This window comes from Dipteris shenzhenensis, chromosome 1 (assembly GCF_047967505.1).
Source record: "Dipteris shenzhenensis isolate YYH24624 ecotype China chromosome 1, Dip_SZ_1.0, whole genome shotgun sequence".
NCBI lineage: Eukaryota > Viridiplantae > Streptophyta > Polypodiopsida > Gleicheniales > Dipteridaceae > Dipteris > Dipteris shenzhenensis.
This window is the reverse complement of record NC_141596.1, coordinates 16,593,806-16,614,139: the sequence shown is the minus strand read 5'-3', so window position 1 is coordinate 16,614,139 and position 20,334 is coordinate 16,593,806. Positions and strand designations below refer to the sequence as shown.

The 20,334-nt window shown below is 44.1% G+C and overlaps 1 protein-coding gene across 1 annotated transcript in view; it reads right to left on the bottom strand.

Moving 5' to 3' along the window:
- Nucleotides 1-19,404, bottom strand: part of LOC147905463 (serine hydroxymethyltransferase 4-like) — a 39,325-nt gene extending 19,921 nt beyond the window's left edge. The window contains exons 1-3 of the mRNA XM_087372764.1: nucleotides 18,042-19,404; nucleotides 17,530-17,935; nucleotides 13,709-13,810 (exon numbers count right to left, since the gene is read on the bottom strand). Of these exons, the coding sequence (XP_087228890.1) occupies nucleotides 13,709-13,810; nucleotides 17,530-17,935; nucleotides 18,042-19,334 (1,801 nt within the window). The 5' untranslated portion in view covers nucleotides 19,335-19,404. The remainder of the gene's footprint in view (nucleotides 1-13,708; nucleotides 13,811-17,529; nucleotides 17,936-18,041) is intronic.
- Between the last annotated feature and the right edge of the window lie 930 nt (nucleotides 19,405-20,334).

Sequence of the window (20,334 nt, the reverse complement as noted above, 5' to 3'; positions counted from 1 at the left end):
CTGAGGTATAGGCCAATCTAAAACCTTCTGGATACGATCCAGATCAATGCTAATACCTTCAGAAGAAATCTTGTGTCCTAAGTAAATGATCTCCTTCATAAAGAAGTCACATTTACTCATCTTGGCATAAAGCTTATGCTGTCTTAGAACAAGTAAGACAACCCGAAGGTGTCCTATATGATCCTCAAGCGTTTTACTATATACCAAGATATCATCTAAGAACACTACAACAAATTTGCCCAGATAATCTCTGAACAAATCGTTCATCATCTGCTGAAAAGTAGCAGGAGCATTGGTCAAACCAAAAGGTAATACGAGGAACTCGTAATGACCATACCTAGTCCGGAATGCGGTCCTATCTATGTGTTTAGCATAGATACGGATTTGATGATAACCCGTACGCAAATCAATCTTAGTGAAATACTTCGCTCCGGCCAAACGGTCTATCAAATCATCAGAACGAGGTAAAGGATAGCGGTTCTTAATTGTAACTTTATTTAGTCGTTTATAATCTATACACATCCTCCAGGAAGAATCCTTCTTCTTTCTTAAGAGGACAGGTGCACCCCAAGGAGATTTACTTGGGCGGATATAGCCCATATTCAGGTAATCCTGAAGCTGGATAGCTAACTCATCCTCCTCTACCTGGCTCATCCTATACGGTGGTACACTGATAGGTTGAGCCCCTGGGACTAAGTCTATGCGATGATCTACTGCCCTTTCTGGAGGTAACCCTTCCGGCAGTTGAGCTGGGAATACGTCCTTAAAATTATCTAACAACGTTCTCAATTCTCGATGTTCAAACACACTTAATTCATTTTTGTTAATCACCGAAACAATAAATGAAGAAAGTGGAATCAAAACACACTGATAGATATCATAATGAGAAGTGTTCAATATATTCCGAAGCTGCATCGCAGATACAATAGGCCCCTGAGAAGGGGTAATCTTATCACACTGAATACAAAATTGGGTGCCTTTGTCTACAAAAGAAAGCGTATGCTCCGTCCATCCGATCTGGATATTGTGGGTTTTAAACCACTCTATCCCGATCAGCAAGTCTACATGCTCTAGATGCATAACATAACATGTGAGAGCTCCCGTGTAGGCTTGAATCCGGATGGGAAGCGCTTCAACCTTGCGATCCCAAAACTGCTTCCCAGCTGGAAGCTGCACCTCGTAGGTGTGGTCGCTAGGTACTGTGGACAGCCCCATCTTCTGCACAAATTTGTAATTAACAAAATTGTGAGAGCTGCCCGGATCAAAGAGAATGTGAACCTGTTGGTCCCTAACTTCTCCATAAACTCGGAAAAGATCATGGGAACCAAACAACGAAGTATTAAAGCTACAATTACAGGAAAGGGGGCAGGTAATGACATTTACTGAAATACCTGTCATCGTAACCTGGTTGGCTCCCTTGGCTGCGGTACGTGGACCTGCCTGGAGCTTGGGTCCTAGCACCAATTTCTGGTTCTTCCGCTTAGGACACTCATTCTTCGTGTGGCCCCGCTCCTCGCAATAAAAACACCGGCCTTCTTTCTTGAGCCTGAGAGTGCGAAGGAAATGGGCCTTACCATTCTTCGCAGGAGTTAAGCTTTTCCTGGAGGCGTTGTCCGTAGACTTCGTCTCCCCAATACCAGTTGCATGCTGAAAGAACTTGCGTTTGTTCTTTCCGCTGGTCTCGGTAACTGTGGTTGCCTTGGTTCCGACCATGGTATCATCATATATGCGCGCGTATGTCATGGCCTCCTGCAATGTTGTGCACTTGTTATTCTTAATCTGTAACTTATAGGAGTCTGGCAAACCATCCACGAAAAAACCTAACAAGGTTACAGGATCCATTTTAGTGGCCTTGGTTTGCAGATCCCTAAATCTTTGAAGATAAACTTCAAAAGTTAAATTTAATTTTGACATATCGAGGGCCTTGAGCTTGCCGACGATATCGTAGTCATCTTCCTTCTTCAGGAACTCCTTCCTGAAGATACCCTCAAATTCTGTCCAAGTGTCAGGCTTAGGCTGAAGTTCTTTCCACCAAAGCAAGGCTTTACCTGACATAAACCCTGCTGCTAGCTGAATCTTTTTTCTCGTCTGGATAGGGGTGAAATTGGAAGTGTACTTGCCACTTGTGCAACCAAGTGTCAACCACCTCCTTTGTTCTTGATTTTTGGTCACCTGGAAAGGGATCCGGAGTGATATTCGGGCCTAGCACGGAAGCCATGGCATCCACATGCGTGAGTGCCTGAACCGTGCTAGCCAGAAGAGTCAAAGTGGCTTGTATCCCTTGGAGTTGCTGTGTCAACCCCGATTGATTAGCGTTGACCTGCTCAAATTTACCATCCAGAGCAGTCGTGAACTCACTGAAGGCTTTCTTAGTGATCAGGTCATCATAGAGACCCTAATCATCCTCTCCCACTGGAGTGTAATCTAAGTCCTGCTCTCCCATAGCAAACTCGGGATTCGGAGCATCAGACATGGCTGAATTCTGATTCGATTACAAACGGAGAGAAATAGCTGGGAGAATCGAAGCTGGAAGGAGAAGAGTAGAGGAAAGAAACCGTCCCTCGAAGATGTGGCGAAATTAGAGAAGCTGGCTGGAAAAAAGATGCCGTAAACTGACGATCAGCTTGCGTAGGTGATGGTGTCCTTCTGCTGGTCCGCTGCAGGCCGTACAGTACGGAATATCTGCTGCTGTTGCAGCCGTTTCTTGGAGGCGAATCTCATGCAGAGGCAGGACGCAGAGCTGCTGCTATTGCAGCCGTATCTAGATGGCGGAACTCTGGTAGGGGCAGGCTTCTCTTGCGCTGTCTAGCTTGAGACTATGGCTGGACTTGAGATCTCGCCAGGCTTTATAGAAGGTAGCGCAGCTATTCTGGAGGCTTTGCTTTCTAGGAAAGCCTAGCCACGCTTTCCAGAAAAGCTTGCCTCCCAAAATTGGAGGCTTGAAGCTAAATTTAGCATGCACACCCTCCAGTCTTGGAGGGTCGATGCTTTTTTCTGCCCCACCCTCCAAACTTGGAAGGTGGTGCTTTTTCGCACCTCAGCCACCCCTAGATGCTACTGGCCGCACCCTGCTCAGCCTGACGCACCCCCTGCCTGGGCCGAATCCTGTACCAACAGATGGCGCACTCCTCAGCCTCACCTACCAGCGACACCTACCTCTGTGCAGCCCTGACCAGCATCCCGATTCCATCTCCTACCTAACAGCCCTGTTTCGCCTCTCTTCCACACTCTCCTAGTTAAAACTTCACTCCCTCTCTCACTTAGACCCTTCAGCAATTTCGAAATCAAGCCTCTCCTTCTTCCTGCCTTTTCCAGATATTTCTTCACCCCTTCTACCCCAGGTAGACAGCAAAAAACGCAGTAGGGAATCTCGAATTTTAGGGCATACCTAGAAGAGAAATCCGTCAAAGTTCTCGCATCAGAAGTTCCTACCTCAGGAGTTGGCTCTGATACCAACTGACACATCCCAGCACTCCTGAAACCCTGATCTGCAAAATAACCACACACAACATCATAACTGAGCAGGCTGCTCACCACCCAACCGTGACATCTACAGGATGTGATCCCGAATCAGAAGATGTCCCCCCGAGCCACGAGCTGAGCTACTGGCACGAACTCCCAATCAGATCCCAACCAGCCTGGTGTCCCATACCACCAGGTGGCGCTGTGAAGCCCTGGATCTGCCACTGGGCCTTGGGCTACGCTAAGATGCAGGCGCGCGTCCGCGACACAATCCAGGATCAGACCTAGCACCTGAGAACGAGACTTGCTCCCAACTGCACACTGAGAACTGAACCCCCTGGGCCTCTTTTATAGACTCGGGCCCCGGCGCCAAAAATAGCGAAGACCTATAAATAGTTCGTACCCTTGCCACTCAACCCGAGAATCAAGCCTGCCTAGCTCTAAGCCTCCCCAGGCTAACCTGAGCTAGTTCTGTGTAACTAGTACACGTCAGATACCAATCCGTGCACATGACACTTGGGTCGGTTATCAAAGCTTGTGGCTTTGGCCTTAGATTTTCTTTGATTTGAATCTCATGGAAAGTATAGCACACTCAAACTGATAGTCAGAGTATAGTTATTGGCATTGACTCATCTTCACAGAGAGTTTTCGGGCTTTCTGGTGAACTCAGGAGTGAGTTCTTAGAGGAAGGGGAGTATGTCATGTGCATGGTGTACCTAGGGTTGGATAGCAAGTTAATGTGGGTTATGGGATAGCATAGGGTTGGATGGCTATTTTTAGCCGAGATTGCTATATATAGAGATTGATTCATATATAGTGCTCCCTTTATATGGAGGGAGCTATTCATAGCATTGTGCTATCTATAGCGGGTTTCCTTCTATATAGAGGGAGGGCCAGTGCTATTGTGTAGATCAGTTGAGCACTCCTCAACTGATGGATGGGACTTGGACCCAAGCCGGGACTCTGGCCATCTACATGGCAGATCATAGGTGGTGTATCGAAGGTCCTTTGGACGGGCTCAGGTGATGTGGGACGCCTGGGTTAGATACGGGCCTATGATGAGTCGAGCTGTAGCCCACGTGCTCGGGGGTGGTCGGGAGGATCGAGGCACCTGCGCTATGATTCTGGTTGTACTGAGGACGAGATTCTAGGTCAGTGATAGGATCAGATCCTGCAGGGTCGTGTCACCATGCTCTGCACATCTCAGTCATTTTCGTTTCCTCTTCATCATGCGCATGTGGCAAACTCCCAATCACATCTAGAAGAAGTCTTGCAGAAGGTTTAGGCCTTTTGCCCTTCCGATCAGCCTGTTTATCACCATTATTATCATCATCTGACCTGTCTCTTTTCTTGGATGGGCAATCATAAGAGCGGTGTCCCTCTCCTTTGCATATAAAACATTTATTTTGCTTCATGAGTGACTTTTGGTCTTCATCAGATAGCTTGGTACGGGGCTGTTTATTGGGCTGTCCACGCCTTTGACCAGCTTTGAATTGGGCTTTTCCTCCCTTTTGAAACGGTCGTTTGCCATAATTTTTATTTTCAGATTTGATGTCCTTATCCTGGTGTTTGGCAGCCCGTTTGTTGTCTTCTTTCTTGCTGTCCATAAAGCCCAAATTCTTCTCCTGCATCCATGCATATGCTGTCCTTGCATTCTCAATTAATTGAGTCATAGAACCCACCTTGGTTTTGATGCAATAATCACGTAGCTCACTAGGCAGCTCACTAGGCAATCCACAACAGTACCTCTCTATTTGCTCTTTCAAAGAAACATGCCTGTAAGAGCTCAATGGAAGCAAAACATCCCAAAACCTCTGGGTGTAATCATCAAGATTCTTGCAAAGTTTGTATGACAAGTCATGCCAGTGTGAAAGTACTTCAACTTCCAAAGTTGGAGTAAGCCAAGTGGAAGAGAGCACTTGCTTAAATTCCAGCCAAGTAGCAAGTACATCTCCATGAAGCATAAGGTTGGCGTACCACTTAAGTGCATTGCCTTTCAAAAATGTGGCAACCTTCCTCATCTTGGATGCTTCTGTAAACAAACCCCCAAGAAATGCAGCATCAAACTGTTTAAGAAATGTGAGGGCTTTGTACCGGTCCTGTACTCCATTATATGTCTCAAACTTGACATGAGAACCACCATTCCTTAAATTCTTTATATACATTTGATATTGGCTGTCACAAAGATGGCTGGATTTTTGCAGCATTCCCTTCACTAGGGAGAGCCATGCTTGGCTGAACATAAGGCATGGGAGCATATGATGTGGCTTGCATGCCTAGCTACATTCCCACATTGTCATACATGGCTTGCTTTCTATGCCCAATTGGCAGTGAAATTATCAACATAGCATCAAAGATAGAATCTGTACCAAAATATTCAGGTTGCTGCCTCAAATATGGTTGAGGTGGTTGAGCCACATTTATGGACTGCACATTATTATTTTGAGAAGTAGAAGTACCCAAACCAAGGCCTTGTGCTGGCTGCTCATACTGTTGCACTGGCTGTACTTTTTGTACCTCTTTCTCAAGTGCTCTTTTCGGGGATTCCTCTCTCTTGGAAGTCACTTTCTGAGTCATTTTTTATGGCTGTCCCTCATGGGAAACTAATGCATGAGTGTGTGGTCCGCCGTGAGAAGCTGATGCATGTGTGTACTCACTCTTTCCGTGCTTGTGCTTTCTTGATTTCTTCTTCTTCTTGGCATTTGTTTGCACAATCTCAGCCGAAATTTGAGTCAGCTGAGTCAAAGCAATCACTGCACTTGCAATGTTTATGGTTGTAATATTCAGCTGTCAAAAAGTGCAGCAAAGATATCCTTCCACCAAACTACCGAGGCCCACCTCTTAAGGAAGAGTGTGTGGTATCCCAGAAATGGAACCAATGAAGCCGGCCTCTAATCACTCAGAGGGCAGTGGAACTAAACCTTTAATCACTTCAGCACTTACTTACAGCTCACAAAGCATATATCACAACCATTAACCATTGCATGATCACCATTTGGCATTTACCCATTTGTTCACAAATAAAACCACTGAAAAACGGATGGAGGCTAGAATGCATCTGCTCAACAAACATAGACAAGTGCACCCGATTGGCCCCAAACACCGTGGCGCCCCTTTCGGTATTTCTTTATATTTCACAATGAAATGATTACAAGTTGCATCCGGGAGACCTTCCCTACAACTGAGCACGCAGCCCCAATTCATTGAGCCTTCGCAAGGCCTTCAAGCATAGAACACCATTACATAAGTGCACTTAACACATAGGCTCAATCCAAAGGCATTCTCTTTTCCAAGTGCAATTCCATTGGCTGTCCAGATGCAATCACACTGCACCCCAGCTGCACTCTCTTTGAGTGGTTTCCAGATGGCATTCACAAAGCTTTTCAAAGCTCCAAAATAAAATCAGCAAAGTACCCAACCAAAGAATGACTCATGTACACTGCCTTGGCACCTATGAACCTAGAAAGAGGCGGTACACGAGGCCAACCAATAGCTTATGGCAAAAAGAAATTGCAGCAGCAAAATCACAACTCACCAAGCCCTGAAAACTCGAACGGAGTCCTCAATCGCCAAGAGGACATAGTAGCCAATGCCCAATTGCATTCTCAGCCAAAGAAAATTTGCTTCGACATGCGTGCGAACACCTTGGAAGTTTTCATGTCTGTTGTAACTTGTAAGACGCAATTTTAAAGGCGTTAACATGCATCTAGCTGGCATTATAGCACTGAGAATCCACTTTCCCCTGTTCATTCAAGCCAACTTTTCTGTGCTTAAAAAGCCACATTGTTTCATCCTTGGCGCAGCTAACAAGTAAGAACGTTCATTTAGGCAGCCTTATAAGGACCAAAATTTTGTTTTGCAAGTGACAATGCAAGGGAGCATCTTTCATGATAGCCTCTACCATCATGAAGGCAATCCCCCCAATGCCTATCCTTGTATTATTCCCATCACACCTCCGTTTGTGGACAATCTTCCAAGGCAACAGTGGCTATGTCTCAAGACTGGCACTCTCGCTCACTGTACTTTCAACGACTATTTGGTATACCCATCATGGTGATAATGTCAACACCATAACTCTCACGTATTTCTGGCAAATCACTAGGACTATCATTCATCTATGTTGTTGATTTGAAAAACAGTGAAAATCGTGGATCCTAGGTAGTATGCGCCTTCCAAGTGCATCCTTTGGTGTGTCAGCCAACTGGTTGATTTGCCCATAGGAAAAAAAACTATTGGGACAAAGTGGGTGTAGAAGATCAAGAGAAACTCTAATAGTACCATGGACAAGTGCAAGGCAACATTGGTTGTCAAGGGCTATTCTCAGCAAAAGCAGATAGATTATGATGAAACCTTTGCCTCCACTTCCAGGATGACCAGCATTAGATGTGTTGTTTCATTGGCTGCTCATTTCGCATGGAAAGAACATCAGTTGGATATCAAAACAGCCTTCCTCAATGGGAACTTGCATGAATAAGTGTATGTCAGTCAGCTCTTTGGTTTTCACATGCCTAGTCAGGAAGACAATGTATGCAAGCTGCATAAGGCACTTTATCGGCTCAAACAAGCCCCATGGGCTTGGTATGATTCATAAATATTTGACCAATCAAGGTCTATTGAATAGTCCAACTGAGAGTACCCTTTATCTCAAGAAAATTTCACCTCTAATAATGAAATATGAATGCCCCCAACTATCCCTATTAATCATTACTCCGGTCCCAAAGACCAACACAGTAGGACCCTCTAGAGTCCTATCACGTTATTCCATGCTAATGTATTCAGAGCATGAGCTTGCTTCGAGCACTCTCATTTTTTCAAAATACCATCGCCGAATCCACGTCCCAACAAACTAAGGCCAGGAGCGTGCCGCCCAACATAAAGAATGGAGCAACCGGTGCTAACAAGTCAAAGTACTATTGCAGCAACACAGACACCTTGAGATACATTGTCATTGTGTCAAAGAGGCATTGCATGCATCTCCTCAAAGAGCAAATCCCCAAGAAGTAGGTTTTGCAATCTGAGTTGTTTGTAAGCAGAAGAGTTTAGAGTTGAATAGACTAAGTACTATTGTTTAGTCTCTAATCTATAAAGCATGGGGTAAGAGCTAAGTCTGTAAAGCATTGGAAAAGCCCTCTCCCAATGCCATGGTCTTGTATTGTCATCCTGCTTCAACATGTATCCACTTGCTTGGTACTATTTCTTTTTGTTTTTCAATGATATGCTTATTAAGAAATGAAAAGTTTTCCTACTGTTCAGTTCCGGACAATGGGGACTAGGTCTAACATTTGAGGGTGGACCCCCTTGCTTGGGGTTATGGGCATTAGTGACCCACAAGAGTGATGGCCTCTCTTTGAGAGGGACATCTGGAAACCACACCCCACCTGAGCACCCAAACATGGGACCAATCAAATGCACACATTGCATACTGACCTAGGAACCATTCAAGAGAATGTTCCCTGAGCTTTGGGTGTGGGCTTGGCAGCATGCCAAGAGTAATGGAGATACAAGATAAGACGACAAACAAATGAGCTCAGTATGGCTCAATTATGACCTTAGAGTACGTCAATAGATAGGGGTTTTTGGGAGTGACATGTGGCAGCTGACACGTGGCAAACTGCCACATGGAATCTGGGCTAGCAGGTCAGTCCACCTGTCCCACACATGTGGCAGCATGCATGGCAAGTGGCAAGGCATGCAGGCCAAGTGTCTGGCCCCAAATCTAGTAGATTTGGGGCAGGTTGTGAGCTGTCCTCTTTGGGACTGCAGCCCACCAAAAATCTGGGACAAGTGTCCACCTTCCACTCTAGGCCAGGGGGGGGGGGCTGAGCCTATAAAAGAAGGCCTCTCCCCTTCATTCCCTACATGAAAGATTCGTCACTTTTCTTCTCTCTCCTTTTGGTTGATGCAGCAGAACCTCTCCAGCTCCTTGGATGCAGCCAACTTCTCCCCAGGCCATTCTCTCACCTCAGCAACACTTTCTCTCTCTCATAGTTACCAGCCGAAACAGAAACGGAAGAAACGGAGTTTCCGAGCCCCGCCAAAACGGAAACGGAAGAAACGGCAATATGATACAATTTATGTATGAAAATTTATTTTTTATACATAATATAATTATCAATAGAGTGCAAATCATACATAATATAAATTACAATTATCTATACTTGAAGCTTCAGCCTTCAAGCATCAATGCATCATTCATGCCTCTATGATTCTAAATTCTTGAATGATGCTTCAATAATCTGAAATCAACATGTATCATGAGTCATGACTAACAAGTTTGGCATTACAAGAATCTGAAATTTAGAAGTTTGAAGTACTTTAAACTTAGCACACAAGTTAAAACTTGAAACTTGAAAGTATCCAATGTCCAGACTCCATAGATGATCATGATTCATGATCCACAAATTTCATGATCATGACTCATGAGTCATGCAAGACTCAAAATAAAAGCACCCATGGATGATATAAAAAAAAGCAGCAGGACTACTGATCCAAGAGCAAAGGATGGAGGGATGGAGAGAGCTTAGAGAAGGTGGAGAGAGCAGCAAGGATGGACAGGAGGAGTGGAATGGGCGGGAGGCGGCGAAAGATGGAGCCAGGCGGCGAAATCACGCCTTTGGGGCTTTAGGGCAAAAACAGGTTTTACGAAACGGCGTTTCTTCAAGACGTTTCCGTTTCCGGCCACGAAACGGCCGTTTCGTGCAACTATGCTCTCTCTACAGCAGCACATTCTCTCTCTATAGTTCCAACCCCTCCTCTCCAGAAATCTGCCTCCTCTCAGCTCTTCTGGAACAGCAGTAGCATCCTCTCTCCTTCTCCTAGCCTGGAGCAGCCACAGCCCCTTTCTCTCTCCTGCTGCAGTCTTTCTCTCTCTACTGCAAAATTTATCTCTCTACTGTTCCAGCCCATTCCCCTTGCAGAAATCTGCCTTTCTGTGCACCTCTGGAACAGCAGCAGCTCCTCTCTTACATCCCCTCCCTTGGGATCAGCATTGGCACTCTCTCTCTACAGCTATCACTCCATAAAAGCTCTCTCTCTAGCCTACAGGCTGTTTTTCTAAGCTGTTCTCATTCCAGCCCCATTTCCACACTCTCCTCACCCAAGGTAGCTTCAGAGGCATCAAGGACTTCATCTACAAAAAGGTCAAGTCACGAAGGGAGCCTGTATTGTCAAGTTTATCTCATTTACAGCACTATTTCATGTTGTTTCTACTATCTTTCTAGAAACTAGTGCTTGCCTCTAATGTTGGATGTAAGTGGTGATTGTTGCAGGCTTCTTCCTTGTGGATTGGGCAAGCCAAGAGTTGAAACCTGAGCTTGGAGTCCTCCTTTTTGTTGTCTACCTTGCACATATGCTCTTGAGTCTTGTATCTAGGTCCTAGGTTTTCACTGAGTTCATCAGTTTGGAAGGTGCATTGCACCTTGGTCTTGTATCTCCATTTTCAAGAATAAAGTGAGCCTGGATAAGGGGCGGGGGGCCGTCTTGGCCCCTCAATCAAATTGCAATTTCCAATGATGTCACTTTGTGTTTAAGCTGTTTAAGTCTTAATTCCAGTTTAATTGCAAACTCTTAAGTTCAAGTATATGTGTTTGGCAACTCGCAATCATTTCATTCAAACGCCTCTGCAAAATCCGTTGTCTGAATTGATAAAAAGCACCGAGTAGTTTACATGTATCTTCTTTACTAGAATAAAAGAGAGCCTGGAAGAGTCGCCAACAGAGGGCAAGAACAATGCCTAATAATCCTGTTTTAGGGAGTTCTAGAAAGCCTTTGAGAATAGGAGAGGCTAGCAAAGCTGAAATCTCTCTCCATTAGGAAAGAGAGCTCTCAAGATACATAAAATAGTCCTCACACAATTGGCAAGACCTTGGCAAATAGATCAACGGTGCGTGAGACAGTAACTATTTTTAAAAAAGGGGTCAAACAAGGCTGCACATTTTGTGGGTAACTCACTCAAGATGAGTGATCAATCCCGCAATCACAACTCAGATTAAGGTGCAGTCATTGTGGTACAATCGTCAAAATGACGTACAGGCAGACAACGCAAATCTCAAAGTTGTTGACAAGTGTACAGACGTACGGGGGACGTGGAGCAGTACGAACAACTCAGGGCTAGCGCTGTACGGACGACAGCACTTAATTTCTACGTCAAATGGCAGCCCAATGTGTAGAAGCTGTACGGAGTGCAGTGCTGGCATAGATGTAGACAAGGACGACATCAAACAAACGGGCGGTAAAGATCTCTGCTAACAAGGTACAGATGAGAACACAGCGGATCTGTTGTATGGACGATGACAATAGCGATAACCAATGTGTCACTGCTGACCAGCGACAATGATTTTCCAGCAAACTATTGTGGGCAACGATTTTCAACCAGCAAGGTATTTGTTTAATGATGTGCCGACGAACAGCTCAAGCAGCTCAAGCTTGGCAACAAATAGAGTGCTGAGCGATGAGCTGTGGTGGCGAATTGGCAAATTTTGATACCACTGATGGGTGCAGGAAGCAAGGGAACCAAGTTCGAATGCGAGGGAGCAAACACCAAGCTACAGGAATGAAGTGTGCTTGCACAAGAGTGGCCAATATGGCCCAGAACTCAACTAGTCAACTAAGGACTAAAATGTCGTATGCCAACTAGGTGTACTAGAACTAAATCTCCTAACTAGCCTACAAGGCCATACCAGACCAAGACTTAAGTGCTAACAACAATAGGATGATCTTACACATTGAGGGGTTGCCAAACGACTGACTTGGATGATGAGCAGAAATATGTAGAAGAAAAAACCATATACCTCAAGAAAGAAATACCGCAGGCGAATGGGATGAGAATGACATACGTGATATCACTCAGAAGGGAACACAAGCACAAATCCATTTCAAAGAGAAGGCAGCGATCCAACCCAACTCAAACAACGGAATGTCGAACTCACTAAACTGAAGGAAGCACATAAAGTAGGCAAATGGGTGGTCTATCAAGATGGGTAAGCATTTGCTTAGACACTTCAAATCCAAACCCAAAGACTCTCAGCCTTAAACTGATGTTATTCATGCCATTTTATTGTAGTACTAGAATGTAGTTATGCTCTACAATAACCCGAGAGAGCTGAGCTTTGTGCATTCCCACAACTCTCTGGTTATCCAGATGTAGTAAGCCACTTTTTGGTGTTTGTACTGTCTCATAGGTTCGTGAGGCCTTCTAAAGAGGTTAATATGTCTTTCTTTTTCCTCTCTCTCTCTCTCTCTCTCTCTCAACACACACATATGCACACATACACAGAGAAACGTACACGCAAACTTCCAAGTCTACTTGTTCATCTTCTCAATTCTATATTTCCATAGAAATTGCCTCAGTGGTCGTTTCCTTCCCGATCCCATGGGAAGGCAACCATGCCCTATTCAAAGGCAATTCCTCATTTAGGCAGGTTGAAACCTTCTATATCCACTCTGTATACATTTGCTTCTAATAGATCTGATATGTATTCGAGTGCGAGGAATGATGACGGTATGAATCTTTCTCGTGCAACACCTCTCATCATAGATAATAAATTGTAGAGTGTTCAGAAGGCTAGTGCTTTTCCTATGTTGCAGCTATGGGTCCTCGCCCCGACGAAGCCCAAACCCTGATACGGAGGATCGAATCAAACTTCCAAGAGGCCGTATCACTCGCAAGTATGCACTCATCTACAATGGAGTTGTTAAATCAAAGGTGATCATTGATGGTGGAATTCTTATGGAATGAAGAGTCCAACCAAGCCTTTGAGATTTTAAAGTGGCGCCTAATCACAGAACTACTCCAAATGAGCATTGCCTAGTTCAATCCGTCTTCCCAATTGCAAAAAAACAAGGACTGTCCCAAATAAGCATGGTTAGTTTCATCTCTCTAATAGCAATTCCCCAATAAAATCCACCATTTTTAAGCTTGTGGGTCAATTATATGAGTTAGATAGCAAAAGCTGAAACTTTCACTCTTAGCCAAAGCCTCACAGAATTTCAAAAATTGACTAGACAAGGAAACTGTAGGCCAACCTTACACATAGCCGCAGCTCGGATCAAATCAATTGACATATCAAAGACAGAAATTTTAAGTAGACTGATATAAATCAGGGGCTTACAGCCTACTCACATTGCCTCAAATAAAGCCATCTTTACATAGAAAGAGAAGAAGAGAAGTATACTTCCATGTCTACATGAATGTCAAAAAGGACAATAAACAAAAAGGTAAGCTACCATTTACAAGTTGAAAATTTACCAATCCTGACTCCTCCGGGAGCAAAAGCACCACTACTTCCAAAAACGGCATTCTTGTTAAGTGTCATGTGGCATTGTTCGCAGACTTTCTCAAAACGATTCCCTACAAAAACAAATAAATGACATATATTAAAGGCTGCTTGGATACAGGTTACGTTTATATTAGAGGCTCTTTGGATACAAGTCAAGTGTTTGCCATTTTGGGTATGGCAACACACCAAACATACCAACAGCAACTATGAAACCATTGGAAAACAATGAAATGTATGACTAGGCCTTATTCTAGGTCAGCATTTGACATCAAACACTATTCACAATCAAGCAACTAATAGAAATGTATGACTATGCCTTGTCCAACGTCATCATGCAGATTCTAATTCTTGAATTCCTCAACAAGAACCTCAGTGAACTATTGGCCGAACAAAGGGTGATGGTGGGGGCAACTGAGAATACCATGCCTAGCTTCTTGAACAACACAATAGTCACTATCAATTCTATAACCACCAAGGTTGCTGGGCAAGGTACAATTTAAGACTGGGAAATTGACTCACAACCAATTTTTCTCAATCATTTAATCCAGTCCACATCCTTCGTCAACACTAACATCTATGCCACTCAATGCCCTCAAGTACAATATTAAAGGCCTTTGACAATATTTCAACTAGACTGAAGATATAATGAGAGTTTACTTAACGAGCTCTTGAGACAAATCACAAAGGATAAACCCTCAAATGGCTGAACTTTCTTTTGCCAACAAGAACCTTCACATTGAAACTTATATATATATATATAGATAGAGAGAGAGAGAGAGAGAAAGAGAGAGAGAGACACACACACACACACATACGTGTGTGTGTGTGTGTGTGTGTGTGTGTGCATATATATATAACTATAATAGATGCAACCTTACACATTGGAATGTTCGTAAGATGAACGAAAGAACAATGAGAGAAGGGAGGGGGAGAGAAAAAGGGAGAAAGGGAAGAAGGGGGTTTTAAAGAGACATAAAATAAAGCAAAAAGTAAGAAAAGAGAAGAAAATATAACTTAGTATGGAAAGCTTATGTTCTTACTAGAACCAGATTGCCACGGGGTTTTGATAGATTCCAAAACCTTTTGGGTAAAGCGAATCCCAATCCAAACACCAAAATACATCAACAAAATATCAAAGAAGAAAATAATTGTGTGTGCATGCCTGTGTTTGTGTTTGTGTTTGTGCAAGTGCATGTGCATGTGCGTGCATGTGTGTGTGTGTGTGCGCGCGTGTGCGTGTTGTGATTGCCACCAAGATAAAGGTCTATCCAAATTCCAAAGCGTGTTGGCATGCTTATCAATCCATGGCGGTGGAAGAAGAAATCTGTAAACCATCGAGGAGGCCAGATTATGCATTGAAAGTGAGCAAATATCGGGAGATAAGGAAGTCACATTCCAGTCCAGTAATCTGTCCTGTACAAACAGTGGAGGAACAGGAACAAATGGCTGCAACATAACTGTAAGTATTCTCCAAATGGGCCTATGATGCAGACCCAAGGGGAATGTCCTGCAAGCTTGTGGAAATGAAAGCACATGACCATGTTGATCCACAACATCTCCAACAAATCTTATGCCCAATTTCAGAGATTATATGCTTTAATAGGAGCCTGTAAAGCAAGAGGAGATTCAAACACCTTGCTCCAATGGATGCTTTCCAAGCGAAGAGAATTACCATGATGGGAAGAAGCACCTGACCATTTAGCATAAGAGAAAATTCTCTTCCAATCATGAATAAAAGCAGTAGAAACAGGACAACCAGGAATTTTCCCCTGAAATGTGGACATGACTGCTTCCCAGTGATCTGTAATCCAATGCCCATATGCATGGGACTTCATGTTACCACACATAGCTGCTAGCATAATAGCCCATGGCTGTTTTTGCTGAAAAAAATCAGCAATCATGGTGCTCTTTCTTGCCAACATATGAAACTGAAGATTGAGAATATTCAGTCCCCCATGAGTCTTGGGAGAACAAACAGACTGCATTGGAAGTAATCGCAAAGCCTTTTTGCGAGATTTGCTTTTCCAAAATATCTCCATAGCCTGGGACATATAGGAGGGCAAATGCTTGAAAGACCAGGGAAGAAGCGGCAAATAAAATTGCACATATGCCATGATGATAGACTGTACTATCCAAAGTCGAACATGTAGAGGCCAAGTGGACAAATGCCAGTATTCCAGCTTCTTGTTTATCTTTTGAAGCACCCATTTGAGCTGTCGTTGAGGGGTGATATTCCAGCCAATGGGATACCCTAAATGCCATTGAAACAGAGGCTTTTCTTTTGGAGAGGTATTTGGAAATTTGGAAAGCTAAATTGCCATTGAAACAAAGGCTTTTCTTTTGGAAATGTATTGTGGCAGCTTTTTCTATTGGGGTGAAATTGGCAGCACGTCGCATTGCTTCCCCTTCCTACCCCCGTGTTCTCATCACCATGAGACAGTTCCCTATTTGTTATGGTCTTGCCCGCACTCTCAGATATTGATCACTCATGTCTCTCATTTGCTGCGGCTTCAGTTTCCCTCTATCAGATTCGGGAAACTCTTCTGGATGTTTAAATGATCCTCAGCTCAAATGTCTCCATTCCTCCTTTTCTTTCACTGGGTTCATTTTTGGGTACTATGGACTATTTGGACACAGAGATTGCATTCTAGGATGGGACAACAGTTTCCTCAGGCATATGCTTTCTTCAGAATGTCCCTCAAGCAATCTCTATATGATAGTTATGCCGCGAGGGACCTAGATGCTACTAGCCTTGAAGTCTTTTCTGACTGTTTTTGAGTTCTTCCATTAGGCTCTCTTTTGGAGTCTAATGTCATGTACATTGATCTCATGTTAATAATATAGTTACTGGTTTCACAACAAAAAAAAAAGTGTGTGTGCGTGCGTGAGAGAGAGAGAGAGAGAGAGAGAGAGAGAGAGGGGGCCAAAAAAACCTATTTATAGTAGGGGTACGCGATTGGTGCCATGGGACCATACCTTTCATCCGTGATAGATGTATTGGGGGCCTGCAACATCATCTAGCCCCTTTAAAAACTCTAACCCTTATCCATGACATAACATCATAGATGTCCTAACCTAGGATCTAAGGTCTACACACTACACTCTAACCCAAAATTACTCCCAAGGTAATTTAGTGAGCTAACTCCATAAATCATCACTTTTTCCAACACTCCCCCTTAATGAATAATGGATAACGCTTCACGCCCATTAGGTTGGAAAACTTCTCTTGCTTAGTTCTAGCAAGAGGTTTGGTTAGGGTATCAACCGCTTAATCTTCTGTGGGCGGACAAGGATTTTGGACAAGCACAGAAAAATCAGATTCATGTTGAAGTCAGCACAAGTATATGGCATAGTCTCCATATTAAAAACCATGTTATTTGGATGCATCTATTTTTGGAAGGCATGCTTCAGGTGACTTTAACTTTACCAAAATTTTGGAAGACAGATACGGTCCTGTTTACTGTCCATTTTCATACGATAGGCCCTCATTTATCCACGCACGGCAAACATTTTGACTTTATTGCTCAAATGGCTTGTCAGAGCTTACATTAACTTGAGTGTGCACAAGATCACAAGATCTTCCAAAAGCATTAAAATTCAAGCAACATGTGAGAATTATACAGCTTGAATTTTACAAGAGCATACACACTAACGAAGAGAGTCAATATTCAACTTTTTGAATGTTGCTCAGAGAAAATTCACAACTGTTACTGCTGATTCTTCTACGCAATTCATCATGCACACTACAGAAATTCTCCCCCCTGTGGCATTGGCAAGGTATAGATTTCACCTGTAAGCCCATGTGGGCGAAGATCCCAGAGCATTAAATGATTGTCCGTTCCATCTGTTACCAATTTACACCCTCTTCTTTGCAAGGCTGCCGCAAGTGCTTGGGCATTCTTCTTCACTTGCTGAATGTAAGCTTTGTACTCAGGAGTGGACACTTGCTTCAGAGAAACTGCCAATGCTGCAATGTGATTGTTATGAGGCCCACCTTGCAGCGACGGGAAGACAGCGAAATTTATTCGGTCCTCATAATCATATAGCTCATTGTCATCAACAACATAAGGAGAAGGACCTCGCCTCTTTTGTTTCTGGCCTTTTCTGTAGAAGATTATTCCTCCACGTGGTCCCCGCAGGCTCTTATGAGTAGTCGAAGTAACAATGTCACAGAAGTCAAATGGGCTGGCACATTCCTATTCAAACACTGACAATGGTGATCAAGGAACAATAATAACAAAATTGCCCTTTAATATAAAATATTCACGTCAAGAACTTACAGAAGTCGAACGCCTTTAATACCTGAGCTGCAACAAGGCCACTGATATGAGCCATGTCACACATTAGGATGGCACCAGCCTTGTCTGCAATTTGGCGAAACTTGGCATAATCCCATTCTCGAGGATATGCACTACCACCACAGATAATAATCTTTGGACGAAAATCCAGAGCCCTTTCCTCCAGCTTCTCAAAGTCAATGTAGCCTGTTTGTGGGTTCACTTTGTAGGGCAAGCTCTCAAAAAAAATGGAGGCGCCAGAAACCTTTTTCCCACTGGAAGTGTAATATCCGTGGCTGAGGTGTCCCCCAGAGGGAGAATCGAGGCCCATAATTCGATCCTTTGGCTGCAGGAGGCCTGTGTACACTGCAAAATTTGCAGACGTGCATGAGTAAGGCTGCACGTTAACACCCCATGACTCTGCATCTACATGGAAGGCTGCTAAGGCACGCTCCCGACAGAGGGTCTCAATCTGGTCGATGTACTCGTTCCCACCGTAATACCGTGCTCCGGGCATCCCTTCAGAATACTTGTTTGTAAGATGGCTACCCAGAGCCTCCATCACCGCTTGGGATGTAAAATTTTCCGAGGCTATAAGTTCAATTCCTTTCCACTGCCTAGTTTTCTCTCTTTCCATTATATCGTGTATCTGAGGGTCGACAACAGACAAGGGTCTACTTCCCCAAGACCGTACTGCAAGTCGCCTTGAGGCCAATTCTGAAGATTGCTGGCTCGGTTCATGAAATGCACTAGGATGCGGAGCCTGAAGATTTTGAACAGGAAACCCCTGCCAATGCGTATTCTGCGGCGGCATTTGCAAGCCCTGAAAGCTGGCTATGGGCCTCTGAATAGGGCTTCTGGGAGCGCCTTCCATAGACAATCTGGAAGGACTAGGATAGACACTTTGCATGGGATTTGAAGAGCACTGCTGGGTAAGTTGCTGATTCTGTTGCAATGAGGAAGAAGAATTTCTGGAAGTAGGAGAGCATCCGGAAGAAAGCTGGTGGCCATTCTCGGTAATGTCTTCCTTCCTACGTTTGAAGCGTTGTGGGTCTCCATGAGGACGGAAGTCAGGCATTCTCCCAATACTGGAGGAAGGAAAAGCAGTGTCGGTGCCTATTGCTGCGGGCTGCAGCGACCCATCAGACAGAGGAAGGGTTTGAAGAGCATTGTGGGCATCCGGAAGGCAGCCAGCGAAAGAGGCATCCGTTCGAGTCCAATACGAATTGTTCAAGCTCATCGGAGGAGAGTTGGGAAACGCAACAAGTCCTCTTTCCTGTCCGATTTGAAAATTGGGCTTCAACTCGTGAGTACCCATTCGTTGAACAATTCCAGTATATGAATTTTAACCGAAGACTGAAAACAGCGTGACAGCGTCTTACAGTACAAATTTGTAGTGTTGAGATGTCTGTAGAATTGTTAGAAATGGCAACTTCTCTTATATTTCTCTTTTATTATATTATTATTATTATTATTATTCCTTATTTTAAGGATCGAGGTGTCCATCAAGGGGCTAGCCACGTGCCCATATAGCATATGCTATTAGAGCGTTTTGAATCGTTGGATGAAAAGAATCCTATTCCTTAGATTAGATCGATGTAGTTGTGAGTAATTAGATTAGATCTATCTAGTTGTGAATCATGCAAAGGTGTTTGTGGTTACAACGGTTGGCATTTGGCGATCCGCTTTCACCTTTCCACCTCCAAGCTCGGCTATGCCATGCAAATCGATCCCTTTGTACGCCCTCCCCTTCCCTCTAGCCAGGGGTCATCTCTGCGATGCCACGAACCTCCCATCCTCCTCGATGTCTTCCATCCTTCTATCTTCTCCTCTGCTTCTACAATCACTCCCCTCTCCAACCCTTCTTGAGCAGTTCTTCTGCAATCACTCTCGTCTTGAACCCTCCTTGAACCCTTCTTCTAGATGCAGTCACTCCCCTCTTGAACCGCCCTTCCCGTTAACTCCAAGCACAAGGCTCACAAGACCTCGATTAGCTCAAGAGAGACATAATCTCCAGGATCTAGACGATGAAGGAGGGCTCTGTGGGGTAGGAGGTTTGAAACGTCGACAATATCCCTCACCAGATTGAGGCCCATTGGTAGCAAGGGCGAGAGAGAGGAAGAGTTGAGGGAGGCAGGAACTAGGGGCGAGACAACATCGTGACATTCCACACTTTGAAGATGAAATCTATGGTCTTGAATTCAATGGTGATCCTTCATATACAGAAACATAACATAAGCTTTTGGTACGAGCCTACATCCATCATCTTGATTGAGTATTTGAAGACCTCAGAAGATCTCACAACACTAATGTACATG